The 22,686-nt window shown below is 45.0% G+C and overlaps 1 protein-coding gene across 2 annotated transcripts in view; it reads left to right on the plus strand.

Annotated features, from left to right (window-relative positions):
* GPHRB (golgi pH regulator B) overlaps window positions 1-22,686 on the plus strand; it is an 85,215-nt gene that overhangs the window by 33,135 nt on the left and 29,394 nt on the right. For both annotated transcript variants that reach the window (XM_089691918.1, XM_089691919.1), the window contains exons 9-12: window positions 9,260-9,369; window positions 13,846-13,934; window positions 18,381-18,473; window positions 21,534-21,629. In XM_089691918.1, the coding sequence (XP_089548044.1) occupies window positions 9,260-9,369; window positions 13,846-13,934; window positions 18,381-18,473; window positions 21,534-21,629 (388 nt within the window). The remainder of the gene's footprint in view (window positions 1-9,259; window positions 9,370-13,845; window positions 13,935-18,380; window positions 18,474-21,533; window positions 21,630-22,686) is intronic.

The following is a 22,686-nucleotide window of genomic DNA, read 5'->3' on the forward strand; positions in this document are numbered from 1 at the left end:
GCATTCACTATATCAGGTCTCCCACAGTACACAACATGGAAATGCAATTATTTTAGTAAATATAAACTGCTAAATACCTTTTCTCATCAGCAATTAGAGCAGTCTTGTGACTTCAGCAGAGCACTGGTTAAAGATTGTAGGAGTTTTCTTTCTGCTCTAGGAGGAGGTGAAAGTCCTGACCCTCTGTCTGGACAATGCTGATTGGCCCTGTGCTGATCACATGCACTCTCCCGAAAAAAAAAAAACACCTTTTTAGCAATACACATCGAACTGAGCATGTGCATGTGACTACGGTTCAGTCTGTATCAGGTGGTCATTTCAACAAGAGGAGAGACAGAGAGGAAAGGATCAGTCTTTGACAGGTACCCGCTCCCACTTCCGGTCTGATCTCCTAGGCCAGGGGTAGGCAACCTGCGGCTCTCTAGCTGTTTTGGAACTACATTTCCCATGAGGCATTACAAAGATTACAAAACTGACAGCCACAGCTATGACTTGCAGGGGCATGATGGAACTTGTAGTCCTGCGGTTCTCAGGTTGCCTACCCCTGGCCTAGGCAATCGGAAGCAAGAGGGTGTCCTCTCACCCTCCCTGTAGTCTTGTGGGACACGTGACAGGTCCCAGAAGACTACAGATCCCTTCATGAAGCGCAGCGCTACTCGCGCATGCTCAGTGGGTACCTGGCTGTGAAGCCGCAAGCTATCACAGCCGGGTGCCCACACTGAAGATGCCGGCCTCCTATAATACAGGACAGCCAGTGAAATGAGCTGCGGGGGACACAACACGGGACCGAGGAACATGTAAGTGACTGTTTTTTAAAAGTCAGCAGCTACAGTTTTTGTAGCTGCTGACTTTTATTTTTTGACAGGGTGAGCGGAACTCCGCTTTAATACAAAAAAGCCTTAAAGGCACAGTCTTGTAATTATTGTGAATGTGACATTGTTATGTACTTTATGGTAAACACTGAAATAATGCCAAATACATGCTCAGGACCACAGGAATATGACAGGGTTTATTATAAATATGTAAAGTGCGGTCTAAGTCCTCATGTACACTTGACGTCTCCTCACACTGCTGATAAGAGCCGCGTTAAAAACACTAGTTTTTCAGCATTTTTCAGCGTTTTTTGCATAGCGTTTATATGCATTTTTTGGCATTTTTCTGCTTTAGCGTTTTTTAGCTGAAACATCTCACTTTGCTATTTGTTGCATCCCACTTTCCCAGAATGCATCATCGCCACAATTTTGAGAGCAGAAACAGCAAAAGAGCATATAGAGAAGCTTCAATAGCTCAGCAGGACATGGTATCATTTCCTGTATTGCACATAGTGCTCTAATCTGAGATAATAGGACTGCAAAGGACAATGGGAAATGACTCAGCAGGACAGGGTGTCACTTCCTGTTTTGCACCCAGTGCTGTAATCTGAGACAATAGGACTGCAAAGGACAATGGGAAATGACTCAGCAGGACAGGGTGTCACTTTCTGTTTTGCACCCAGTGTGCTAATCTGAGACAATAGGACTGCAAAGGACAATGGGAAATAGTTGAGCAGGACAGTGTCACTTCCTGTTTTCCACACAGTGCTGTAATCTGTAACAATAGGACTGCAAAGGACAATGGGAAATGACTTGGCAGGATGAGGTGTCACTTCCTGTTTTCCAGACAGTGCTGTAATCTGAGACAATAGGACTGTAAAGAACAATGGGAAATGACTCAGCAGCACACGTGTCACTTCCTGTTTTACAGGAAGTGCTGTAATCTGAGACAATAGGGCTGTAAAGGACAATGGGAAAAGACTCAGCAGGACATTGTGTCACTTCCTGTTTTGCACCCAGTGCTGTAATCTGAGACAATAGGACTGTAAAGGACAATGGGAAATGACTCTGCAGAAGTATGAAGTATGTCAACAAAGATAACAAAGTCAACAGAGCTGAAAATCAATAAAATGATTTGGTTACATGTAGGGCATATAGAAACAAGAGCATCCCAAACAAAAACTGGATAAGCAGTAATCATTTTCCTTTTCCATAAAATTATTATTTTTTTAAAATGTCACTTTAATAACGCTAAAGAATGGCCGTTTTTGCATTTTACAGGCGTTTCAACGTTTTTACAGCTGACAAACTCCTCTAGAAACCCACTAGTTTTGGGGTTTTTTTCCCAGCCAAAAAACATCCCAGCCAAAAAAACGTTGATTACAGCCTGTGTGTGCATGGGCACATAGGATAACATGCTGGGGAGTTAATTGGCTGCAGAAAAAAAGGTCCAAAGCCAAAAACAGGCGCTGTAAAAACGTCCCGTGTGCATCAGGACTAATGGTGTTCTTCCGTTTGCTGTAGTCCATTCCATTGTAGGGTCCTGTTTGAACTTTGGTACTGGAGTTTGAGATACTGATATCTCCTTTGCAAAGGTTACCATTAATATCTTATCTGTCAGAGAATGAGTAAGAGGGAGAAAGATAAGTGTTCTCACCAAATTTACAGGCTCCAACCTTCTAGAAGGAACTCTTAGGACATATTATTTAAAGAAAGAGAAAACCTTTTTGATAAATTTTACTTTTATTGCATAACAGTTGTTATGTCTTATAGATCCATATCTTAAAGAACAGTTGACTTTTGATAGTCCGAAATCTTTATACGTGAACAGTTTAACAGAAGTAAATCCTGATGGGAGGAGGGGCAGAGAGAGAGCCTGCAGTTCCACAGCTGTGCAGAGGAGGGCACCGTTCATCCTTGCAGAAGATGAGGGCTGGGAGTATAACCACCCTTGCTGAAGAAGTCTTATGCAGGCCATACACGGGTCCAATTCAGAATTAATTTTCTTTAGAAAATCGGAAATTTTCTGCATTTTGTAATTGATGGTGCCACCATTGATTTCGAAAATCAACCAACCAAGCCTTCAATTTCTCCTCATGTTGCTACAGAAAAGAATTTTCATGGCCAAGAATTTTCTTTTGTTTCCAGGTCACAGCTTTATATTTCCCATCACTGATTTGAAATTCGTTTGTTTTTCAAAAAATTTCCAACATGCCCGATCAATCAAATTTGATGGTCACATGAAAATCAGCCATTTCTGTGACCCACTAAAGGTGCGAAATTCGAACAAAAATTCTTAGAAAATATTTTTGCAAGAAAATTCTTTCAGAATTCGACCCGTGTATGGCCGTCTTTAAAGTGTATGTGAAGCCAAAACGTTTTTTAGTTTGGGATAGAATGTGAGAGTTAAAACAGCCTTTCTCAACCTTTTTAACACACAGGAACCCTTGAAAGAACTTTCCGGTCTCAGGGAACCCGTGTTAAAAATGACCATATCTACAGAAATCATGATACATTAGTGTGATGGTCAGTGGGAGGAATGCTCCTTACACTAGTGGTCAGTGGGAAGAATTCCCCCCTTACAGAGAGCTAAAAAGACCAATGGTGTCAGTGGGAACTTAGAGAGGCAAAAGTTGCTCAATACTTAAGCACTTCCCATCCGCCCCATGTATATAAACGGCCGGATGGTGGCAGTGCAGGCGCGGGTTGCCGTTCATTAATGGCGCCCTCCACTTTGGACAGTGCGCACTCCCTGGGAGCGCGCGACACCGCTATCCAGCATGTACGTGACCTCTGTGTGAGGTCCCGATCATGTGATCACTGATTGGCCAATCAGTGATCACATGAAGAGTAGTAAGCAAGATGTCACTTCTGACATCATTTCTTACTACTAGTGAAATCTGTGAATGACCACAGAGGTCACATGGTACAAGGCTATTCACAACAGCCTTGTACCATGTGACAAGCTGTGACCAATCAAAGCTCACTCAGTATTTCTCAATGGCTACAAGAATGCAGACAGAGAAAAGGAGAAACTATTGCTTTTACAGCCTTTATGGGTGTAAAAGCAATCAGTGTAAAAAAAAAAAAAAATATTCATCACCCCCCACAAGTAGTACAGTGTCACAATGGTGACACTGTACTGCTAGGGTGACAGTATGTTAAAAAAAAACATAAATAATAATATAAAACAAAAATAAAAATGTAAAAAAAAATTTTTAACTTATAATTTTTGGTTATTAACCGATTTTTTTCCGAAAAAGATAACTGAATACATTTTGGCCAAGATTTATGAAGAAAGATTATTTATTTGCAATATTCTATAAGAAAAACACTTTTTTTCAAAATTTTTGGACATTTTCATTTATATAGGAAAAAAAAAAAAAAAAATCCCAGCGGTGAAAAATAAAGTTTTATCTGTCTCAAAAAAATGCTAAAAAATTCACATGTGTACAGTGTTGTATGACCACGCAATTGTCATTCAAAGTGTGATAGCGCTGAAAGCTGAAAATTGGCCTGGACAGGAAGGGGGTAAAAGTGTCCGGACATGAAGTGGATAAGGAACCCCTAGTGGCCTCTGGAGCAACCCTGGTTTAGAACCTCTGCTGGATGTTTACTGCTAAGAAGTGGGTGCTGGAGTCAAATCCATAACCGTCAATAAAGAATATTGGGTTAAGCCTGAGGCGTGGTCCTCCACAACTCAGAGGACCCTTCAAGACAAAGGGGTCGCCCAAATTCAGAAAGCTGCATATAAGTGAAGCAAAAAGTGCACCATTACAATTGTGTTGAGAGTCCAAAAAAAGCAACAGGAAAGCAAAAGGTGCCAGAGCGTTTCGGAATCCACGACCCCCCCCACCTGCCCGCCCATCAGGGTTTACAGTGATTTCACTTTAAGGCTACTTTCACAAGGGTCCGTAGCAAAAACACGCTAAAAACCCATATGTATTTTCGCCATGTGTTTTTACTGTGTGGTGCATTTTAGCCCCGGTTCACATATATGCGGCCGTGCGGGCACGAGAGCCCATTCATTTGAATGGACTCCCATGCCCCGGGACACGCAGGGAAGAAGTCCCTGCACTTCTTTCAAAAAACGCAGCCCACACGGGAACCTCAGTTCCCAGAACGTTTTCCAGTGTGGGCGGCGTGCCATTAGAACTAATGGCACCCGCCCGCGGGTCCGCATTTCTCTGTGCGGGTGGTGCGGCTGCACAGATTTTCGTGTGGATCCGCAGCAGCAGCACCACCCACACAGATATGAACCTGGCCTTACACGTGACTCAAAAACCGCATCAAAAACAATGCAGGCGTGTTCTCGCCTTGTTTTCTATGCATTTCAGTGGGTTGGTGTGGTTTTTTTTGTTTTTTTTTACCATAGGAAACCTGCACCAAAAATACAGCAATCTGGATTTTACTAAACGCAGCGGACCCACGACGGATAAGTGTAAAGCGTTCCATAGGATTGGATGGTCACACATTTATCTTCCGCTTTTGTGTTAAAAAAGCGGAAGATAAATGTGTGACCTTCTAATCCTATGGAACTCTGTACACTGATCCGTCCTGGGACATCACAGTTTGAAAACAGCCTAAGAATGATTTGAAAGTATTTTGAAATATAATATCAAGTGTTTGCTCCAGCACCGAATGCTTTGTGAATGGCCAAGGACCTCCGAAACGCGTAGCCCGCCTTTTGCTTTCCTGTTGTTATATTGTGACAGGAATAAAGAACTTTTTGGATTCTAGAAGACAATTGTATGGAGTTCCTTTTGGTTCACTTACACAAGGTATTTACTTCTGTGTATGTGTCACTCTGGGTGGATTCACCCTCACTGTGACCCAGGTTACCATTGACTCTGGGAGAGAAGGTGATGGATATTTAAAAATGTTTCATTTGTCACACAAACAGCAGATGAAGGAAAATCTTGTTCTGGTGACAGCTAAGTGTAAGGGATACAGTATCCTCTTGTTTTGGGGAGATCTGTTACTCCCTACGTTGTCTGTAGGACAGGAAGGGAAAGGGTATCTTGCTGTTGAGATGGATACAGGAAAAAAAAAACGAGAACATGGGCCTTAGTTATTACCTACTCTATCCAATGCTAGAATCTTGTTTTTGCCTCTTCTTCACTTTAGGAAAATCAAAGTAAAAACTTTTGGCTGTTCTTACACCTGAACACTGTAAGCTGTCGGTGGTCTCCCTGTAGCTGATTTTTTTTCTGTTACTGACTTACCATGCCTTGTTTTGCAGTAGGGCTGGATCTAGCCTGTCTGATATGGGAGCGCAAAAAAAAATGTCTGGGAGGCAAAAAATGGGAGATCAGCAGGATATTGTAGAGGGGTCAGCAGGGCAGTGTAGAGGGGTCAGCAGAGCTGAGGACAGGGGTCAGCAGGGAAGAGGAGAGGGGTAACAACTGGGGGTACAGAGGTCACAAGTGGCAGGGCAGAGAACAGGAGTCACTGTTGGCAGGGCAGAGGACAGGGGTCAGCAGGGAAGAGGGCAGGGGTCACAACTGGGGGTACAGAGGTCACAAGTGGCAGGGCAGAGGACAGGAGTCGCTGTTGGCAGGGCAGAGGACAGGGGTCAGCAGGGAAGAGGGCAGGGGTCACAACTGGGAGTACAGAGGTCACAAGTGGCAGGGCAGAGGACAGGAGTCGCTGTTGGCAGGGCAGAGGACAAGGGTCAGCAGGGAAGAGGGCAGGAGTCACAACTGGGAGTACAGAGGTCACAAGTGGCAGGGCAGAGGACAGGAGTCGCTGTTGGCAGGGCAGAGAACAGGGGTCAGCAGGGAAGAGGGCAGGGGTCACAACTGGGAGTACAGAGGTCACAAGTGGCAGGGCAGAGGACAGGAGTCGCTGTTGGCAGGGCAGAGGACAAGGGTCAGCAGGGAAGAGGGCAGGAGTCACAACTAGGAGTACAGAGGTCACAAGTGGCAGGGCAGAGGACAGGAGTCGCTGTTGGCAGGGCAGAGAACAGGGGTCAGCAGGGAAGAGGGCAGGGGTCACAACTGGGAGTACAGAGGTCACAAGTGGCAGGGCAGAGGACAGGAGTCACTGTTGGCAGGGCAGAGGACAAGGGTCAGCAGGGAAGAGGGCAGGGGTCACAACTGGGAGTACAGAGGTCGCAAGTGGCAGGGCAGAGGACAGGAGTCACTGTTGGCAGGGCAGAGGACAGGGGTCAGCAGGGAAGAGGGCAGGGGTCACAACTGGGAGTACAGAGGTCACAAGTGGCAGGGCAGAGGACAGGAGTCACTGTTGACAGGGCAGAGGACAGGGGTCACTGCTGGCAGGGCACTCAGTGAAGCTCCTTCTATCCCTGCACTGCACACAGCCTGGGCACAGATATCAGAGCTCCTCCTCCCCACACAGATAACTTTGCCTTTGGTGGGGCACAACTAAAATCTGGGGGGGGGCATAGCTCACCCAAGCACCCCCCCCCCCAGATCCGGCTCTGTTCTGCAGTATGTCTCTGAGTGGAGGCAGCCATTTTGGTAGAAGCAGGACTTTGCTTCCTCATGTCACAGCTTCCAGCAAGGAGAACAGTGAGCAGCACAATAGTGACACCATCAAATCTAAATGCAAATCTCCCGAGACTAGAAGTCAGAGGCACCACTGCCTTAGATCTCACACTGCAGATATACAGCTATGAGGCTATCGCTTTTCAGAGGGCAGTTGACAGGCTTTGAGGAGGCAATATGTCATCTCCTCATCGAATGTTTTAACCGAAAAAAAAGGTGAACCTGTGTGCATTGCACGCTGTTGCAGAGTAGCCCCATCAACCTCAATGGGTCACATTCAGCATCAGTACTATTCGCTGAGTGCGACATACGTTTAATGTTTGCTGCAGCATGTGTACAGGCCTGAACAACTGCATATCTTTGCTTACATGGGTAGTTGGGGTGAGGGTGGGGGTTGCTCAACTACCTGCTTGTACCACCCCCTGGCCACACATCTGAATGAGGCCTGATTGAATCCAGCGAGCAGTGTTGGCTCTGTGCCTGTCCTACCTGCCATGTCATTTACTAAGCTGCTGCTATTAATAATCCACTTTATCAATAGTTTCCCTCATAATGCGATCTCACTGTTCTCTGCTTCCCTTTTCCATGATTAATTCATTAGATGGAATTATACATTTCATTTCCATTTTCCCTGCAATGTTTATCTCATTTACTTCAAGTTGGTTTTATAGTTTTTGGGCAGTTTGCCAAATCTTAGTTCCCGTTTCCCACAATGTGACGCTATTTAAAGGGTCAGTCCACCCTAAAGTGGTGATTTTTTTTTTTTTTATACACTATACAGCTCAAGGATTGTGGACACCTGACCTTCACACCTACCTATATAGCCAAAAGTATATCAACATCTCTGGAAATGATTGAGTTCAGGTGTTTCCATTGAAGGGTCCTGGTAATACTACAACATACAAAAACTTTGTGAACAATTGTACTTTTCCAACCTTGTGGTTTGAGGAAGGTCCTTTTCTGCTCCAGCATGACTGTGCCCGTGTGCACACCCAGCTCCATAAAGACATGGTTTGATGAGTTTGATGTAGAGGAACTCCAATGGGTTGCATGGAGCCCAGACCTCAACCCTACTGAGCACTTTGGGATGAATTAGAATTCCGATTGTGGACCATCCACAATAACTACCTGACTTCACAAATTGAATGGACACAAATCTTCACACTCCAAAATCTTGTGGAAAGTCTTCCTAGAAGAGTGGAATCTGTTATAGCCACAAAGGAAGGCTAACTCCATATTAACATCCAGGGTTTTGGAATGGGATGTCAAGCTCATAGAGGTGTGATGGTCAGGTGTTCACATATTGTTATACGGTTGTGCTCAAAAGTTTGTATACCCTGACAGAAATCGTGAAATTTTAGCATTAATATTAATAGTATGACTGGTCATGCCAAAAAACTGTCTTTTTTTTTTAACCACTTCCTGTCCGGCCGGACGGGAGCATTGTAGGAGCAGGTGACCGTTTATAAATGTCCTCCCCGCTCCCCGCCTGTGCGCGCTCCCTGGGAGCGCGCGGCACCACGATCCGGTGCCCGCTGTATCTTCTGGAACACCGATTGCTGTACGGGACCTTTGTGAGATCCTGATCATGTGATCACTGATTGGCCAATATTCACTAGGGGCAGAGACCACTGTTTCCACACACAGAGCAAGGGTCTTTTTTTACATTATGCTGGCAGCGTCATTTTTTTCTACTGAAACTGTGGCTGCTTTATAAAAAAAGGAACTGTAAGACTATACACACCTTTTTTTGTGATGGAATGTAATCAGAAGACACTCAACATTTTTAGGAAGGTTAGTTTTCCAAAATGATGCAGAGGGTGGATGTGTGGCCAGTGTACCTGCAGACGATACTCGGTAGACTTCTTTGGACACCATAGAATCACTATAACAGGGGTTGTCAATTTACATTTGTATGAGAATGTTATGTCTTTATAGGATAGCAACGGTGCGAAGGAACATGTTTCAGAAGGGAGAAGTGCACAGCCGCCCTGGTGGATTCTGGGGGATGATAAAGAGTGTCACATCTTCAGCTCCCGGCAGTGAAAGTATCCTAAGAATGTCGTTAATCTCGCTTGTTGTATGTCAGAGGTGGCCAAACATCTAATATAGCCACAATAATGCAAATCCTGTAAAGTAACCCTATCACTAGATAGCGTATGTACTCTCCAGCGCCTCAGGATATGCACAGCCAAAAGGGAAGCCAAGGGTACCAGGACAGCGACAACCAAAAGGAAATGTTCCAGGGGTGCAGCCCTCCTCAGACGGGGAAATCAGCCACTGGATAGAGAAAAAACAGGTGGCGCACACACCTAGTGCATTATCCAAGGTTTATTGTAGGAATTAAATCATAAAAACATACTCACAGACGAAGCATGTATCTAAAAAGCATAGAAAAATGACAATGGCCACAATGGCGGGCAAGGTGTTCTCCGCACTGACAGTTTAATTCCTACAATAAACCTTGGATAATGCACTAGGTGTGTGCGCCACCTGTTTTCTCTCAACTCTATCACTAGGGTAAAATAATTCAATTACAAGCACCCTGTAAAAAAGGATGTTTATAGTAACTCAGGGTAGCAAAAAGTCCTACAAAATAAAAGTTGCACAGCAAGAGAAGTATTAACCACTTCCCGTCTGGCCCATGTACATAAACAGCTAGACGGGAGCAGTGCAGGAGCTGGTGGCCGTTTATAAATGGCCTCTGCATTCACTGCCTGTGCGCGCTCCCTGGGAGCGCACAGCACCGCGATCCAGTGCCCGCTGTGCCCTCCGGACACAGCTTAACACCGATCACTATACGGGACCTCTGTGTGAGGTCCCGATCATGTGGTCACTGATTGGCCAATCAGTGAGCACATGAATAGTAGTAAGCAAGATGTCACTTCCTGACATCATTGCTTACCACTAGTGAAATCTGTGAATGATCACCGAGGTCACATGGTACAAGGCTATTCACAACAGCCTTGTACCATGTGACCAGCTGTGACCAATCAAAGCTCTCACACTATTTCTCAATGGCTGCAGGACTACAGCCTGAGAGAAGGAGAAATGATTGCTTTTACAGCCTTTATGGGTGTAAAAGCAATCCGTATAAAAAAAAAAAAAAATCTTCATCATCCCCCACAATTAGTACAGTCACTATAGTATTGCTAGGGTGACAGTATGTTAAAGAAAAAAAACAAAACATAAATAATAATATAAAAAAAAAATGTAAAAAATGTTTTTGAAAAATCATAATTTTTGGTTATAAACTAATTTGGGTTATTTATTTATTTTTTACTAAAATGAGAGCTGAATACAGTTTGGCCAAGATTATGTAGAAAGATTATTTATTTGCATAATTTTATAAGAAAAACACTTTTTTTTTTCAAAATGTTTGGACTTTTTCATTTTATATAGCAAAAAAATAAAAATCCCAGTGGTGAATAAATACCACCAAAATAAAGTTGTATCTGTCTCAAAAAAATGGTAAAAAATTCATATGGGTACAGTGTTGCATGACCGCGCAATTGTCATTCAAAGTGTGATAGCACTGAAAGCTTAAAATTGGCCTGGACAGGAAGGGGGTAAAAGTGTCCGGACTGGAAGTGGTTAAAGCTCCCTCTCCAGCAGCCCCTGTCTTTTACGTTTTCTCCTTACAGCACTACAGCCTCTCAGATTCTTCATCATTCAACACCTTTTGGTACTTCTAGATTCCTTTTGACCCCTACCACATACAGTGTTTCCCTCCTCTGACCCTAGGTCAATGCAGGACTTGGTAGTGACATAGGTGTCAGAGGATGGAACCATGGTGCACGGTGGGGGACATAGACATCCAACTTTTCTGGAAGTGTCGAATGATGAAAATACTGCAATGGAACCTGCAATGGAGTGAAAGTAGGAGACACTGGCCGCCAAAGAGTTAAGTGTAACACCTTTTCTATGGCAGGGCACCTTTTGTCCAGGATTTTTTGTTTCCTTAACAGAATCGCTTACCTTTGCAGTGGGTGATGAGTCAAATCTTCGCTTTCGAGTATTACAGGCCCCATTGGTATCCAACACTTCTGGGTAAGTCAGATACCTGGTCCATTGCTGTATGCTGTGATTCCTCCTGCTGGCTGTTATGCCATTACAAGACACAGTAGTGACGAAGCGGCGGGGGGGGGGATTCAACACTCATCAAGGGGCGCACTATCCCACACACCCAGAATTGGTGATTTTAAGCTGTGCGTGGAGCTTTGCAAAGGAGTGACCATTTGACTCGCCACCCATTGAAAAGGAAAATATTAAACATCTCTTTTATGGGGGTCTGGTAATTTAATTTAGCAAAACTTATTGAACTCAGAAAGTGTAGACACCCATTAAGCTGCAAATGGTATCCAGCAACCGCTCAGGCTGTTTTTTTTTTTTTATTTGCATGATGCTCTCTGTATATCATTTCCCACCCAAAAGTGAAATGTAATTTTTGGGTAAGGTTGCTTTTCAAAGGGTATGAAATAAAGACTGTCTGAGCTACTGTCCAGGCCAGTGGTTGTCAATTTCTGTGGTATAGGGGGACTAACTGCAGCTCTTGACTTTACCATACTGGATACATAATGTTTTTTATATGTAATACTAGATATGATTGTCAAAGCATGCACACATACTAGAGGAAAGGCTGGTCAGAGAATGCAAACAACTAGAAAAAAAGGTATGGATAAAGAGTGTGGACATGGTTGAAGAAAGGATGGTCAAAGACTGCCGGCATACTAGGGGAAAAGATTGTCAAAGACTGCAGGCTGACTAGGGGAAAGGATGGTCAAAGACTACAGGCTTACTAGGGGAAAGGATGGTCAGAGACTACAGGCTTACTAGGGGAAAGGATGGTCAGAGACTACAGGCTTACTAGGGGAAAGGATGGTCAGAGACTGCAGGCTTACTAGGGGAAAGGATGGTCAGAGACTGTAGACATCCTAGTGGAATTGATAGTCAAAGAGTGTGAACATACTGTAAAAAATGGTTAGAGACTGCAGACATACCACCAGAGATGATGGCCGGGGACTGCAGACATACTGAAAGAAAGGATGGTCAGATACTACAGACATATTAGAGGAAATGGTGGTCAAAGAGTTTGGACATACTAGAGGAATGATGGTCAGAGAGTTCGGACATTAGAGGAAATGATGGTCAGAGGCTGGGGCCATACTAGAGGAAATGATGTATAGAATGAGTCTGCGCAATTGTGGTGAAAATAACCAGTGTCTCCACACATGCTCCCCCTTAATCATCGCACTCACCGCAATGTTTGACTGCTGTTTTCAGTGGGTCCAGCGCGCAATTCCTTTAGCGGAATTGATGGTCAGAAACTGGGGACATACTAGAGGAAATGATGCCCAGAGACTGGGGGCACACTAGAAAAAAGATGGCCAGAGACTGCGGACATACTAGAGGAAATGATGGTAAGCGACTGGGGACATACTAGAAGAATTATGGTCAGAAACCGCAGACAAACTAGAAGAATAATGGTCAGAGGCTGGGTACATACTAGAGGAAATGTTTTCTAGAGTCTGGGGACATACTAGAGGAAATGATGGCTAGAGTCTGGGGACATACTAAAGGAAAGATGGTCAGAGATTGCAAACATACTAGAGGAATGATGGTCAGAAACTGTGGACATACTAGAGGAATGATGGTCAGAAACCGTGGACATATTAGAAGAATGATGGTCAGAAACCGTGGACATATTAGAAGAATGATGGGGGATATACTAGAGGAAATGATGGCTAGGGTCTGGGGACATACTAAATGAAAGATGGTCAGAGATTTCAAACATACTAGAAGAATGATGGTCAGAAACCATGGACATACTAGAGGAATGATGGTCAGAAACTGTGGATATACTAGACGAATGATGGTCAGAAACCATAGACGTACTAGAGGAATAATGGTCAGAAACCGTGGACATACTAGAAGAATGATGGTCAGAAACCATGGACATACTAGAGGATTGATGGTCAGAAACCGTAGACATACTAGAGGAATGATATTCAGAGGCTGGGGACTTATTCAAGGAAATTAGGGTCAGAGACTAGGGACATGCCACAGGAAATGTTGGTCAGAGACTGTGCACATATGGTCAGAGACTGGTGACATCTTAGAGGAATAATGATCATGGAGTGCAGATATACTAGCAGAATGATGTTCAGACGCTATGATATGTGACAGGTTTGGTTGGAGGTTGTTGCAATGGACAATGAGACTGGGGACATGTTGCATGAAGCTAGTAGAGATCACTGCTATTACCCCTTTACAAATATATTATGCCATAACTGACTGCCAAGCTACAAGGACCACACAGCAAGTATAGAAGGAGGGTTTCATGTGGCCCTTGGACTGTCGGTTGGACACCAGGGATCTAAGCTAACCTGAACAGTTGCTAGACTAAACTTGCACTGGAAAGTGGCAGCTGAAGACTGAATGTTTGCATCTTGTTGGTTGTTGCTGAACAAATCAGAAAGTTTCCAAGTCTTGTTGTATAGCTGTCTCCTTAACACCAGCCATAGACCTCTCTCAGATCCAGCAGGAGGTGGACGCTCTGGAGGAACTGAGTCGGCAACTCTTTTTGGAGACTGTAGACCTTTATGCGACTAAGGTGAGAAGATCCCTGAGAAGGGTGCCTACATGAGAACACTCCAATTATATCCAACATCTGTTTTTTTGTTTTTTTTAATATTTATTGCCAGACAGCAAAAAAGCCATTGCAAACGGTAGCATGACACGGTCATAGATGATATTCAGCAAATGAATACAACAAAGTATACAGTCATAATAATTCCCATTATAGATGACAAAGCATAATTGACTGTTAGTTTAAACCAGGGGTCTCCAAACTTTCCTAAAAAAAGGGCCAGTTTACTGTCCTTTAAACTTAGGAGGTCTGGACTGTTGCCAGTGGGAGTAGAAAGTGCCTTGGTGTCAGTGGGGGTAAACAGTGCCCCATTGTTGGTGTCATTGGGAGGAATAGTGCCCCATCGTTGGTATCAGTACAATGAATAGTGCCCCATCAATGGTGTCAGTGGAAGGAATAGTGCTTCATCGTTGGTGTCATTGGGAGGAATAGTGAACCATCATTGGTATCAGTAGAAGGAATAGTGCCCCATCATTGGTGTCAGTGGAAGGAATAGTGCCCCATCATTGGTGTCATTGGAAGGAATAGCGCCCCATCATTGGTGTTAGTGGAAGGAATAGTGCCCCATTGTTGGTGTCATTGGGAGGAATAGTGCCCCATCATTTGTATCAGTAGAAGGAATAGTTCCCTGTCGGTGTCAGTGGAAGGAATAGTGCCCCATCATTGGTGTTAGTGGGAGGACTAGTGCTACATCATTGGTGTCAGTGGGAGGAATAGTGCCCCATCATTGGTGTCAGTGGGAGGAATAGTGCTCCATCATTGGTGTCAGTGGGAGGAATAGTGCCCCATTGTTGGTGTCAGTGGGAGCAATAGTGCCCCCATGTTGGTGTCAGTGGGAGCAATAGTCCCCCATTGTTGGTGTCAGTGGGAGGAAAAGTAACTCATTGTCAGTGTCAGAAACTATGCCCCCACTGTTGCTCACAGTGGGGGAAAAATGGTCCAAGGGACGGATTAAAGCAAGCAAAGGGCCGCATCCAGCCCCCGGGCCACAGTTTGGAGACAACTGGTGTAAACCATAGACCTGTATACAAGCCATTGTCTAGCAAAAGAATTTCGAGTTTGTTTTTTTTTTCTAATTTGAAACAATCGAAACTGAAAAATATAATTACAAAAACAGCATATGAAACATTTCAAACCCACAGAATCATCGGAGTATGTCATTTCGTCTGATACACCATGTACAGGGGTCCGCAAACCCCTTTCCTGCCATCCCTCTGTTCAATTGTAACATAAATTACTTCGCCATCCAGGGTCACTGGGGTGTCTTCCCAACTGAATCACACATTAGTATATTTTTTGGAGCATCCTGAGCCTCATATGTATCCAACATTTTTGTAGTAGTATTATGGAACATCCTAAATTATTATTATTATACAGGATTTATATAGCGCCAACAGTTTGCTCAGCACTTTACAAAATGAAGGCAGACATTACAGTTACAATACAATTTGGTACAAGAGGAAACCTGATCCTTAGAACTTACAATCTAGGAGGAAGGGTTGAGTGATACAAAAGGTAATAGCTGTGGGGGGGATGAGCTGATAGAGGAAATAAATGGTGGTTTACTAGGTAGAAGCAGGATAGACTTCTTTAAAGAGGTTTTCAGGGATCATCTAAAGGTGGATAGATTAGGAGACAGCTGGACAGATTGGGGTAGGGAGTTCCATAGGATGGGAGAAGTCCTGGAGGCGAACATGGGAGGAGATGACACGGGAACTAGAGAGCAGAAGGTCTTGGGAGGATCGAAGAGACTGGTTTGGTTAATATCTTGAGACCAGGTCGGTGATGTAGAGTTGTGGATGGCTTTGTAAGTTGTTGTTAGTATTTTGAATTTTATTTGTTGAGCGAGTAGAAGCCAGTGGAGGGATTGGCAGAGAGGGGTGGAGGACACTGAGTGGAGGCCAGTGGAGGGATTGGCAGAGAGGGGTGGAGGACACTGAGTGGAGGCCAGTGGAGGGATTGGCAGAGAGGGGTGGAGGACACTGAGTGGAGGCCAGTGGAGGGATTGGCAGAGAGGGGTGGAGGACACTGAGTGGAGGTCAGTGGAGGGATTGGCAGAGAGGGGTGGAGGACACTGAGTGGAGGCCAGTGGAGGGATTGGCAGAGAGGGGTGGAGGCCAGTGGAGGGATTGGCAGAGAGGGGTGGAGGCCAGTGGAGGGATTGGCAGAGAGGGGTGGAGGACACTGAATGGTTGGTTTCTTCCGGTCTGTTATAAAGTAAAGCCAAAACTATACCCAAAATGTTTTTAAAGTTTTGCACAAAGGTGGGAAGGTTTAGAACTTCTGTAAGGTTTTTTTTATTGCTGCTGTGTCCCCATTTGAAGAGATTCATTCTCACTTCCTGTCTGCATGACGGTGTCACAAGTGACCTCCCTGGACAGAAAGTAATGTGATATCTCATAGGGACAGAGAGAGCAACAACAGCGCATTTACTTAGAAGAGCAGCAAGAGGTTAGGTTAGGGTTGCTCTCTGTGTCTTCTTGTCCCAGTGGCACCCGTACTCTCTTATTTCCTCTACTGGTATCACTGAGACAGGAAGTGAGGGAAAATCTCCCCAGGGAGAATCCAGGCAGCAATAAAATGTTGACAGAAGTTCTGATTGAATACTTAAAGAAGGCTGAAGTTTGGGTTTAAAAAGTAAGTCCACTTATGTGTAAGTTTTACATTTGAATGCCAACATCAGAAATTGTATCTACATTTTATTTATATTTCGAACTCTATGACTGTTAACAGCACCCAGTCAATAAGGCCTCATGCACACTGGACGGTTTTAAACGGGTTTAAAATGGTTTTCCGCATTTTTTAGATTTGTTTACATTAGCATTTTGCCGCATTTTTCCATGTTAGCGTATTTTAGCACACATTGTTACATTTTGGCTCAAAAACGCCGGTTTGCTGCTGTGACGGAAGCGTAGGCAGGACAGAACACACAAAGAAGATGGTAAACACACAGAGCTTTATTGAACTATGGAAGGCACTCAATCAGGGTAGAAAGGTAGCGTCCAGGTACCCAAAAAGGGGAAGAGAGGGGAGGAGCCCAAAATAATAGTAATCCGGTCCAGCTTTCCAGGGACAACAGCAGGCTCACGGGGACTCAGCTGGGTCTTGGCTGTGGGGTCTGACCTCAGCTCAGACCTCCCAACAGCTGTTCTCTCTCTCTCTCTCTCGTGCAGGGGACCAACGCAGTGGTCAGCTTGTCAGGGACACATCAGGCTTGCAGGGACTCGGCAGGGTCTTGGCTGTGAGGTCTGACCTCAGCTCAGACCCCACACAGCACCCTGTCCCGAGTGGGGGACGAGCACACAGCTGGGTCCCGCGTCGGCCTTCTTAAGCCAACGCAGGATGCTTCCCGGTTGCCCTGGCATGGCCAGCCCAGCGTTGATTTGCTGGGGCAACAAGGCACACCCCCCTCACTCGGGCTGCGCTCAGGGAGCGTGGCCTTTGTCTCCGGCAGGCGCAGAGCACGGGAAACCTCGTGCCCGTGCTGCACCCGCCGGAGGGGTGCGCGGAGACAGGTCGGCGGCACTGCGCCGGAGTCCCCTGGCGGGGGGGTCACCCCTCTTCCGGCTATATGGCCAGGAGAGGTGTGATTCCCGCAACAGGGGTCACTTTCCTCCCATCCTGCGCAGCCTGTCTTCGAAGGCTGTGGCAGGATGCGAGGACCTGACAAGAGGGGGGGAAGGTGGGTGAGGAGACACAGAGGGAACAGCAGGCACAGGGGGGTGGGGGAGGCATGGGCACTCCGTGATAGCTGCGTTTTATCAAGTTTACCAGTGTTAGAGCGTTTTTACAGCTAAAAAACTCTTGAAACCCCTTAGTTTTTTTGTTTTTTTTTGGGGGGGGGTGTTCCAGCCAGAAAATGCCCCTGCCAAAAAACATTGATTAAACCCTAGATGCCGAGCGCACACAAATATGTGGCCTCTCGTTGTCTGGGCCTTGATGCCAAGTGGCCGCATATTTGCGTACCATTTGAAAATACATATGTGCTGAGAGCGCGCTCCCTGCACACTCCCAGCACATATGTCCGTGACTCATGGAAAGGTCCCCTTGCTATCGGGACCTTTTCCGATCATGTGACCGCCGTGACAGCGAATCACGGTGGTCACATGTCCCTAAAACCCCGCTTCGCCTCCCGGCTTCTGAAACCTCTTAAAGGGACAAGAGGCGCCAAGAGGTTCAAGCCTTTGTGTGCATGGACACCTAGGATAACATGCTGGGGGGTTTACTGGCTGTACAAAAAAAAGTCCAGAAGCCAAAACAGCCGCTGTAAAAATGCCCAGTGTGCATGAGGCCTAAAACGCCACAGGTATATGGTGTAACCTCATATGTCATCCCAAACCATGTGATATCAAGCTCTGTTCTGGATTGGACGATGTCCTGAAGGTCTGTTCATTCATGTCTCTGTTCTAGGAGAGAATTGAATACTCTAAAACCTTCCAAGGCAAATACTTCAATTTCCTGGGCTACTTTTTCTCCATTTACTGTGTCTGGAAGATATTTATGGTAAGTGGATTTGGTCAGTGTCACCCTTCATGTAACATTGTTTGAACTGTGTTGATCCTCTTTTCAATCAAAATATTGATGTCAAGCCTAGCTTTTGTGCTTGCACTTCATTTGAATGTCTGAAGATAGCCAACTCGGTCCCCACATATCTGCAACTTTTCAGTCAGTTTGTTGGAGAAACATGGCAGGAACTCTGTGCAACTTGATTTTTCTGTTTTTTTCTCAAGCAAAAGATTTTTTTTTCTTTTTTGCCTTAAAGTGCTCCTAAACCTCGGACCCTGCATTCACTATATCTGGTCTCCCTGGACCCTGCATTCACTATATCTGGTCTCCCTGGACCTTGCATTCACTATATCTGGTCTCCCTGTACCCTGCATTCACTATATCTGGTCTCCCTGGACCTTGCATTCACTATATCTGGGTCTTCCCGGACCCTGCATTCACTATATCTGGTCTCCCCAGACCCTGCATTCATTATATCTGGTCTCCCCAGACCCTGCATTCACTATATCTGGTCTCCACGGACCCTGCATTCACTGTATCAGGTCTCCCCGGACCCTGCATCCACTGTATCTGGTCTCCCCGGACCCTGCATTACTTATATCCGGTCTCCCCGGACCTTGCATTCACTATATTCGGTCTCCCTAGACCCTGCATTCACCATATCTGGTCTCCCCGGACCCTGCATTTACCATATCCGGTCTCCCTGGACCCTGCATTCGCCATATCCGGTCTCCCTGGACCCTGCATTCACCATATCCGGTCTCCCCGGACCCTGCATTCACTATATCCGGTCTCCCCGGACCCTGCATTCACTATATCTGGTCTCCCCGGACCCTGCATTCACTATATCCGCTCTCCCCGGACCCTGCATTCACTATATCCGCTCTCCCCGGATCCTGCATTCACTATATCTGGTCTCCCACAGCACACAGAACATGGAAATGCAATTATTTTAGTAAATATAAACTGCTAAATACCTTTTCTCATCAGCAGTTAGAGCAGTCTTGAGACTTCTATCAGTGTCCAGCAGAGCACTGTTTTTTTTTTTTTTTTGTATAATGTTTTTATTGAAGGTTTTCAATTTTCGATACAGAAAGTAAGGAACAGTAAGAAAATGTGTTGAAGCATATAAGGCAGAATTAGGAAGGGGTCTAACATCAGACCCAGCTTACAATGAAGTGATACGACTATAGGCCTGGCACATTGTATAGAGCATAATACTAGAACAGATAAGATGCCACATACCCCCAGCCCACTGACTAAACTGATCGCCAGAGGATCTGATCACCACGCAGGAGCTACATCTCTGCACCTGACCAGCCATTCCCAAGGCGAGAGGTCAAGTACGCCCCCACACATTCCAAGCTGTAAAGTTAGATTTATAAGTAACATATATTTATACATGGTACAGAGGGCATTGCATAAACCCAACACGCATGTGCAATGAAACAGAACATATACAGGTGAAATTCGAAAAATTAGAATATCGTGCAAAACTTCATTTATTTCAGGAATGCAACTTAAAAGGTGAAACTAATATATGAGATAGACTCATTACATGCAAAGCAAGATAGTTCAAGCCGTGATTTGTCATCATTGGCAGTAGAAATGGCAACTCAGGATTAAGATGGCAGCTTTAGGGGCAAATCAGGAGGGGGGGAAGCCCGAGGAGCAGATTCCCAGAAAACTCAATCATGGTTATCCAGTCACATAGATTTTAAGCCTAAGTAGACAAAAGGGAGCCATCTGGGAGGGGGACCGAAGGCTCAGACAAAGGGCCTATGGGAGGATCAAAAATTCTATAGAACCCATATCTGAAGGAGAGGCAGCTGGGTCCTCCAATTCCATAGAGTAATACAACCATCCATCCCAGATACCATGAAAGTTCTCAAGGGTGTTTTTGACTGTGTGGACCCCTATCAACCTCTCGCTTCCACTCTGCCACAGTGGGGCATCTACTCTGCTTCCATAGATGTGGTATTAGGCTCTTAGCGGCATTCAGAAGATGCGGGGTAACGCTACGTTTATAGATTTTGATGGAAGAGGGAGTGCCATGAGACAGGGGGTCAAATCAACAGCAGAGCACTAATTAAAGCTGGTAGGAGGAGTTTTATTTCTGCTCTAGCAGGATGTATAACCCCTGTCCTCTGACCAAACAGTGCTGATTGGCCTTGTGCTGATCACATGAACTCTCCCAAGAAAAACAAAACCTCTCTAGCAGTACACACCAAACTGAGCATGTGCAGAGTGTCTCCACATGATATGTCTTATCTGGAGGGGACACTGGAAGAAGGGGAGGATCAGAGAAGACAGGATCAAACAGCATTTCTACACAATGCAGAGGATTAACCCTTTAGGTTCCACAGTGAGTATAACAAGCATGCTTTACTGCATCTACAGACTGATTTTACTGTTGTGGGTTTAGTAACAGTTTAAAGTAACTTTGTCTCTAAAAACAAACAAACAAAAACTTCCTGAAAAAAAGAGAGATAATACCTACCAGTCCCACCATTGATGACTACGATCTTGCTGTCTTGCAGAGTGACACCAGCTGGAGAATCTTCAGTCTCCAACACATCCAGAAGTGTTGCCCGCATTCTCCACTGCAAGCTGTGGTTGCACCCGCCGGCTGCTTCCTTACTAGGGCTCTGCACAGGACACAGTGGTGACATAGTGACTGGTGAGTGGAACAACAGAGCTCAGCAGGGGATGCAGGCATCAAACACAACTGAACGTGTTGGATGCTAAAGATCGGTCAGCCTGCAATAGAGTGTTACTGGAAGCAGCGATGACAGGTATCATTAATCTTTTTTTTAATGGTGGAATTTTTATCTATTAATTTTTCAGCAACAAAGTTAGAGTCTATATCATTCAAGGCAAAGCAATAGATTTTCTGCACAGCATGCATCCTACGGAGCCTGTGTTTACCTTCCATACCTTCACCCCATCTTCATCTGGTGAACATTGTCCTTGTGTCTTTGGGTACCTAAACTTTGTGACAAGCCTTTCCCAGAAATGCTTCCCGTTCAATTCTGTCTTTTCTTGATGTAATTGCAGGCTACAATCAACATCGTATTTGACAGAGTTGGAAAGACTGACCCTGTGACCAGAGGGATCGAGATCACTGTGAACTACCTGGGCATACAATTTGATGTAAGATGTCTTTTGGTCTTTAAGGGTGGCCAGACCTGTATGTGCAATCCCTCTGCCCTTAGGTAGCGGGGTTGGCTGGTGGCTTCATAAGCTGGCACAACGTTCCCAACAGAACATACCTGTTCATAAGAATGGGGAGTGGAGGAAAAAAAGGAAATGAGGTAGGGTTGGCAAAGGCTGCTGGCACTGGCTATATCAGGTCAGTAGTGACAGGAGTGGGTCTTCTAGCCTTCCCGAGTGACCAATGCCACAGAATGCAGGCTGTGGTCTACAGAAAGGAGATCATCATCCATCCTAGCCAATTGTTATAACCTCTCTAGCGGTCTGATTAGGTCCATATTTCTGTGCTCAAAGCGGTACATTTTTTTGCATGGAAATACAGTAATACCTCGGTTTAAGAACGCCTCAGTTAAAGTAATTTTCGGTTTACAAATGAAAATCCACTGAAAATAATGCCTCGATTTACAAATATTGTATGAATTTTTTTCGCAATACGAAGTGTATGTCAGTGCTGATTTTGAAATGCAATTGCTGGCTCTTTTTTTTCTCTTCACTATAGCTCACAGAATTAGCTGTCACTTTCCCCAAAGTTAACAAAAATGTTGTTTCTTTTAAGAACCTAAAAAGAAACATTGTTTGCCCCCCCCCTTCCTTTCCAGACCTGCCAGGCTGCATGCTCTGAAAAGGGTCTGGTATGGATTTTGGGGAGGACCCCCACGTCATTTTGTTTTAAATTTTGGCGTGAGAGTTCCCCTCAAAATCCATACCAGACACGAAGGGCTTGGTATGGATGGGAAGGGGGACCCCACGCAGTTTTTTAAATTATTTTTTTAATTGCCGGCAATTCTTTTACATTCAGCTGTCAGTGGGGAACCCCGCTGACAGCTGAAATATTAACACATGGTTGTCTCTACTAAAATGCCGCATGACTTGATAAAATAACTCATGCGGTATTTATTAGTGTTTACTTTTTTCTGATCTCCGGAACAGATTAATTGGTTTTCAATGCATTCCTATGGGAAATGGTGTTTCGGTTTAAGAATTTTTCGCTATAAGA

This window comes from Staurois parvus, unplaced genomic scaffold, assembly GCF_062004578.1.
Source record: "Staurois parvus isolate SC_StPar_1 unplaced genomic scaffold, SC_StPar_1.0 ptg000574l, whole genome shotgun sequence".
Lineage (NCBI taxonomy): Eukaryota > Metazoa > Chordata > Amphibia > Anura > Ranidae > Staurois > Staurois parvus.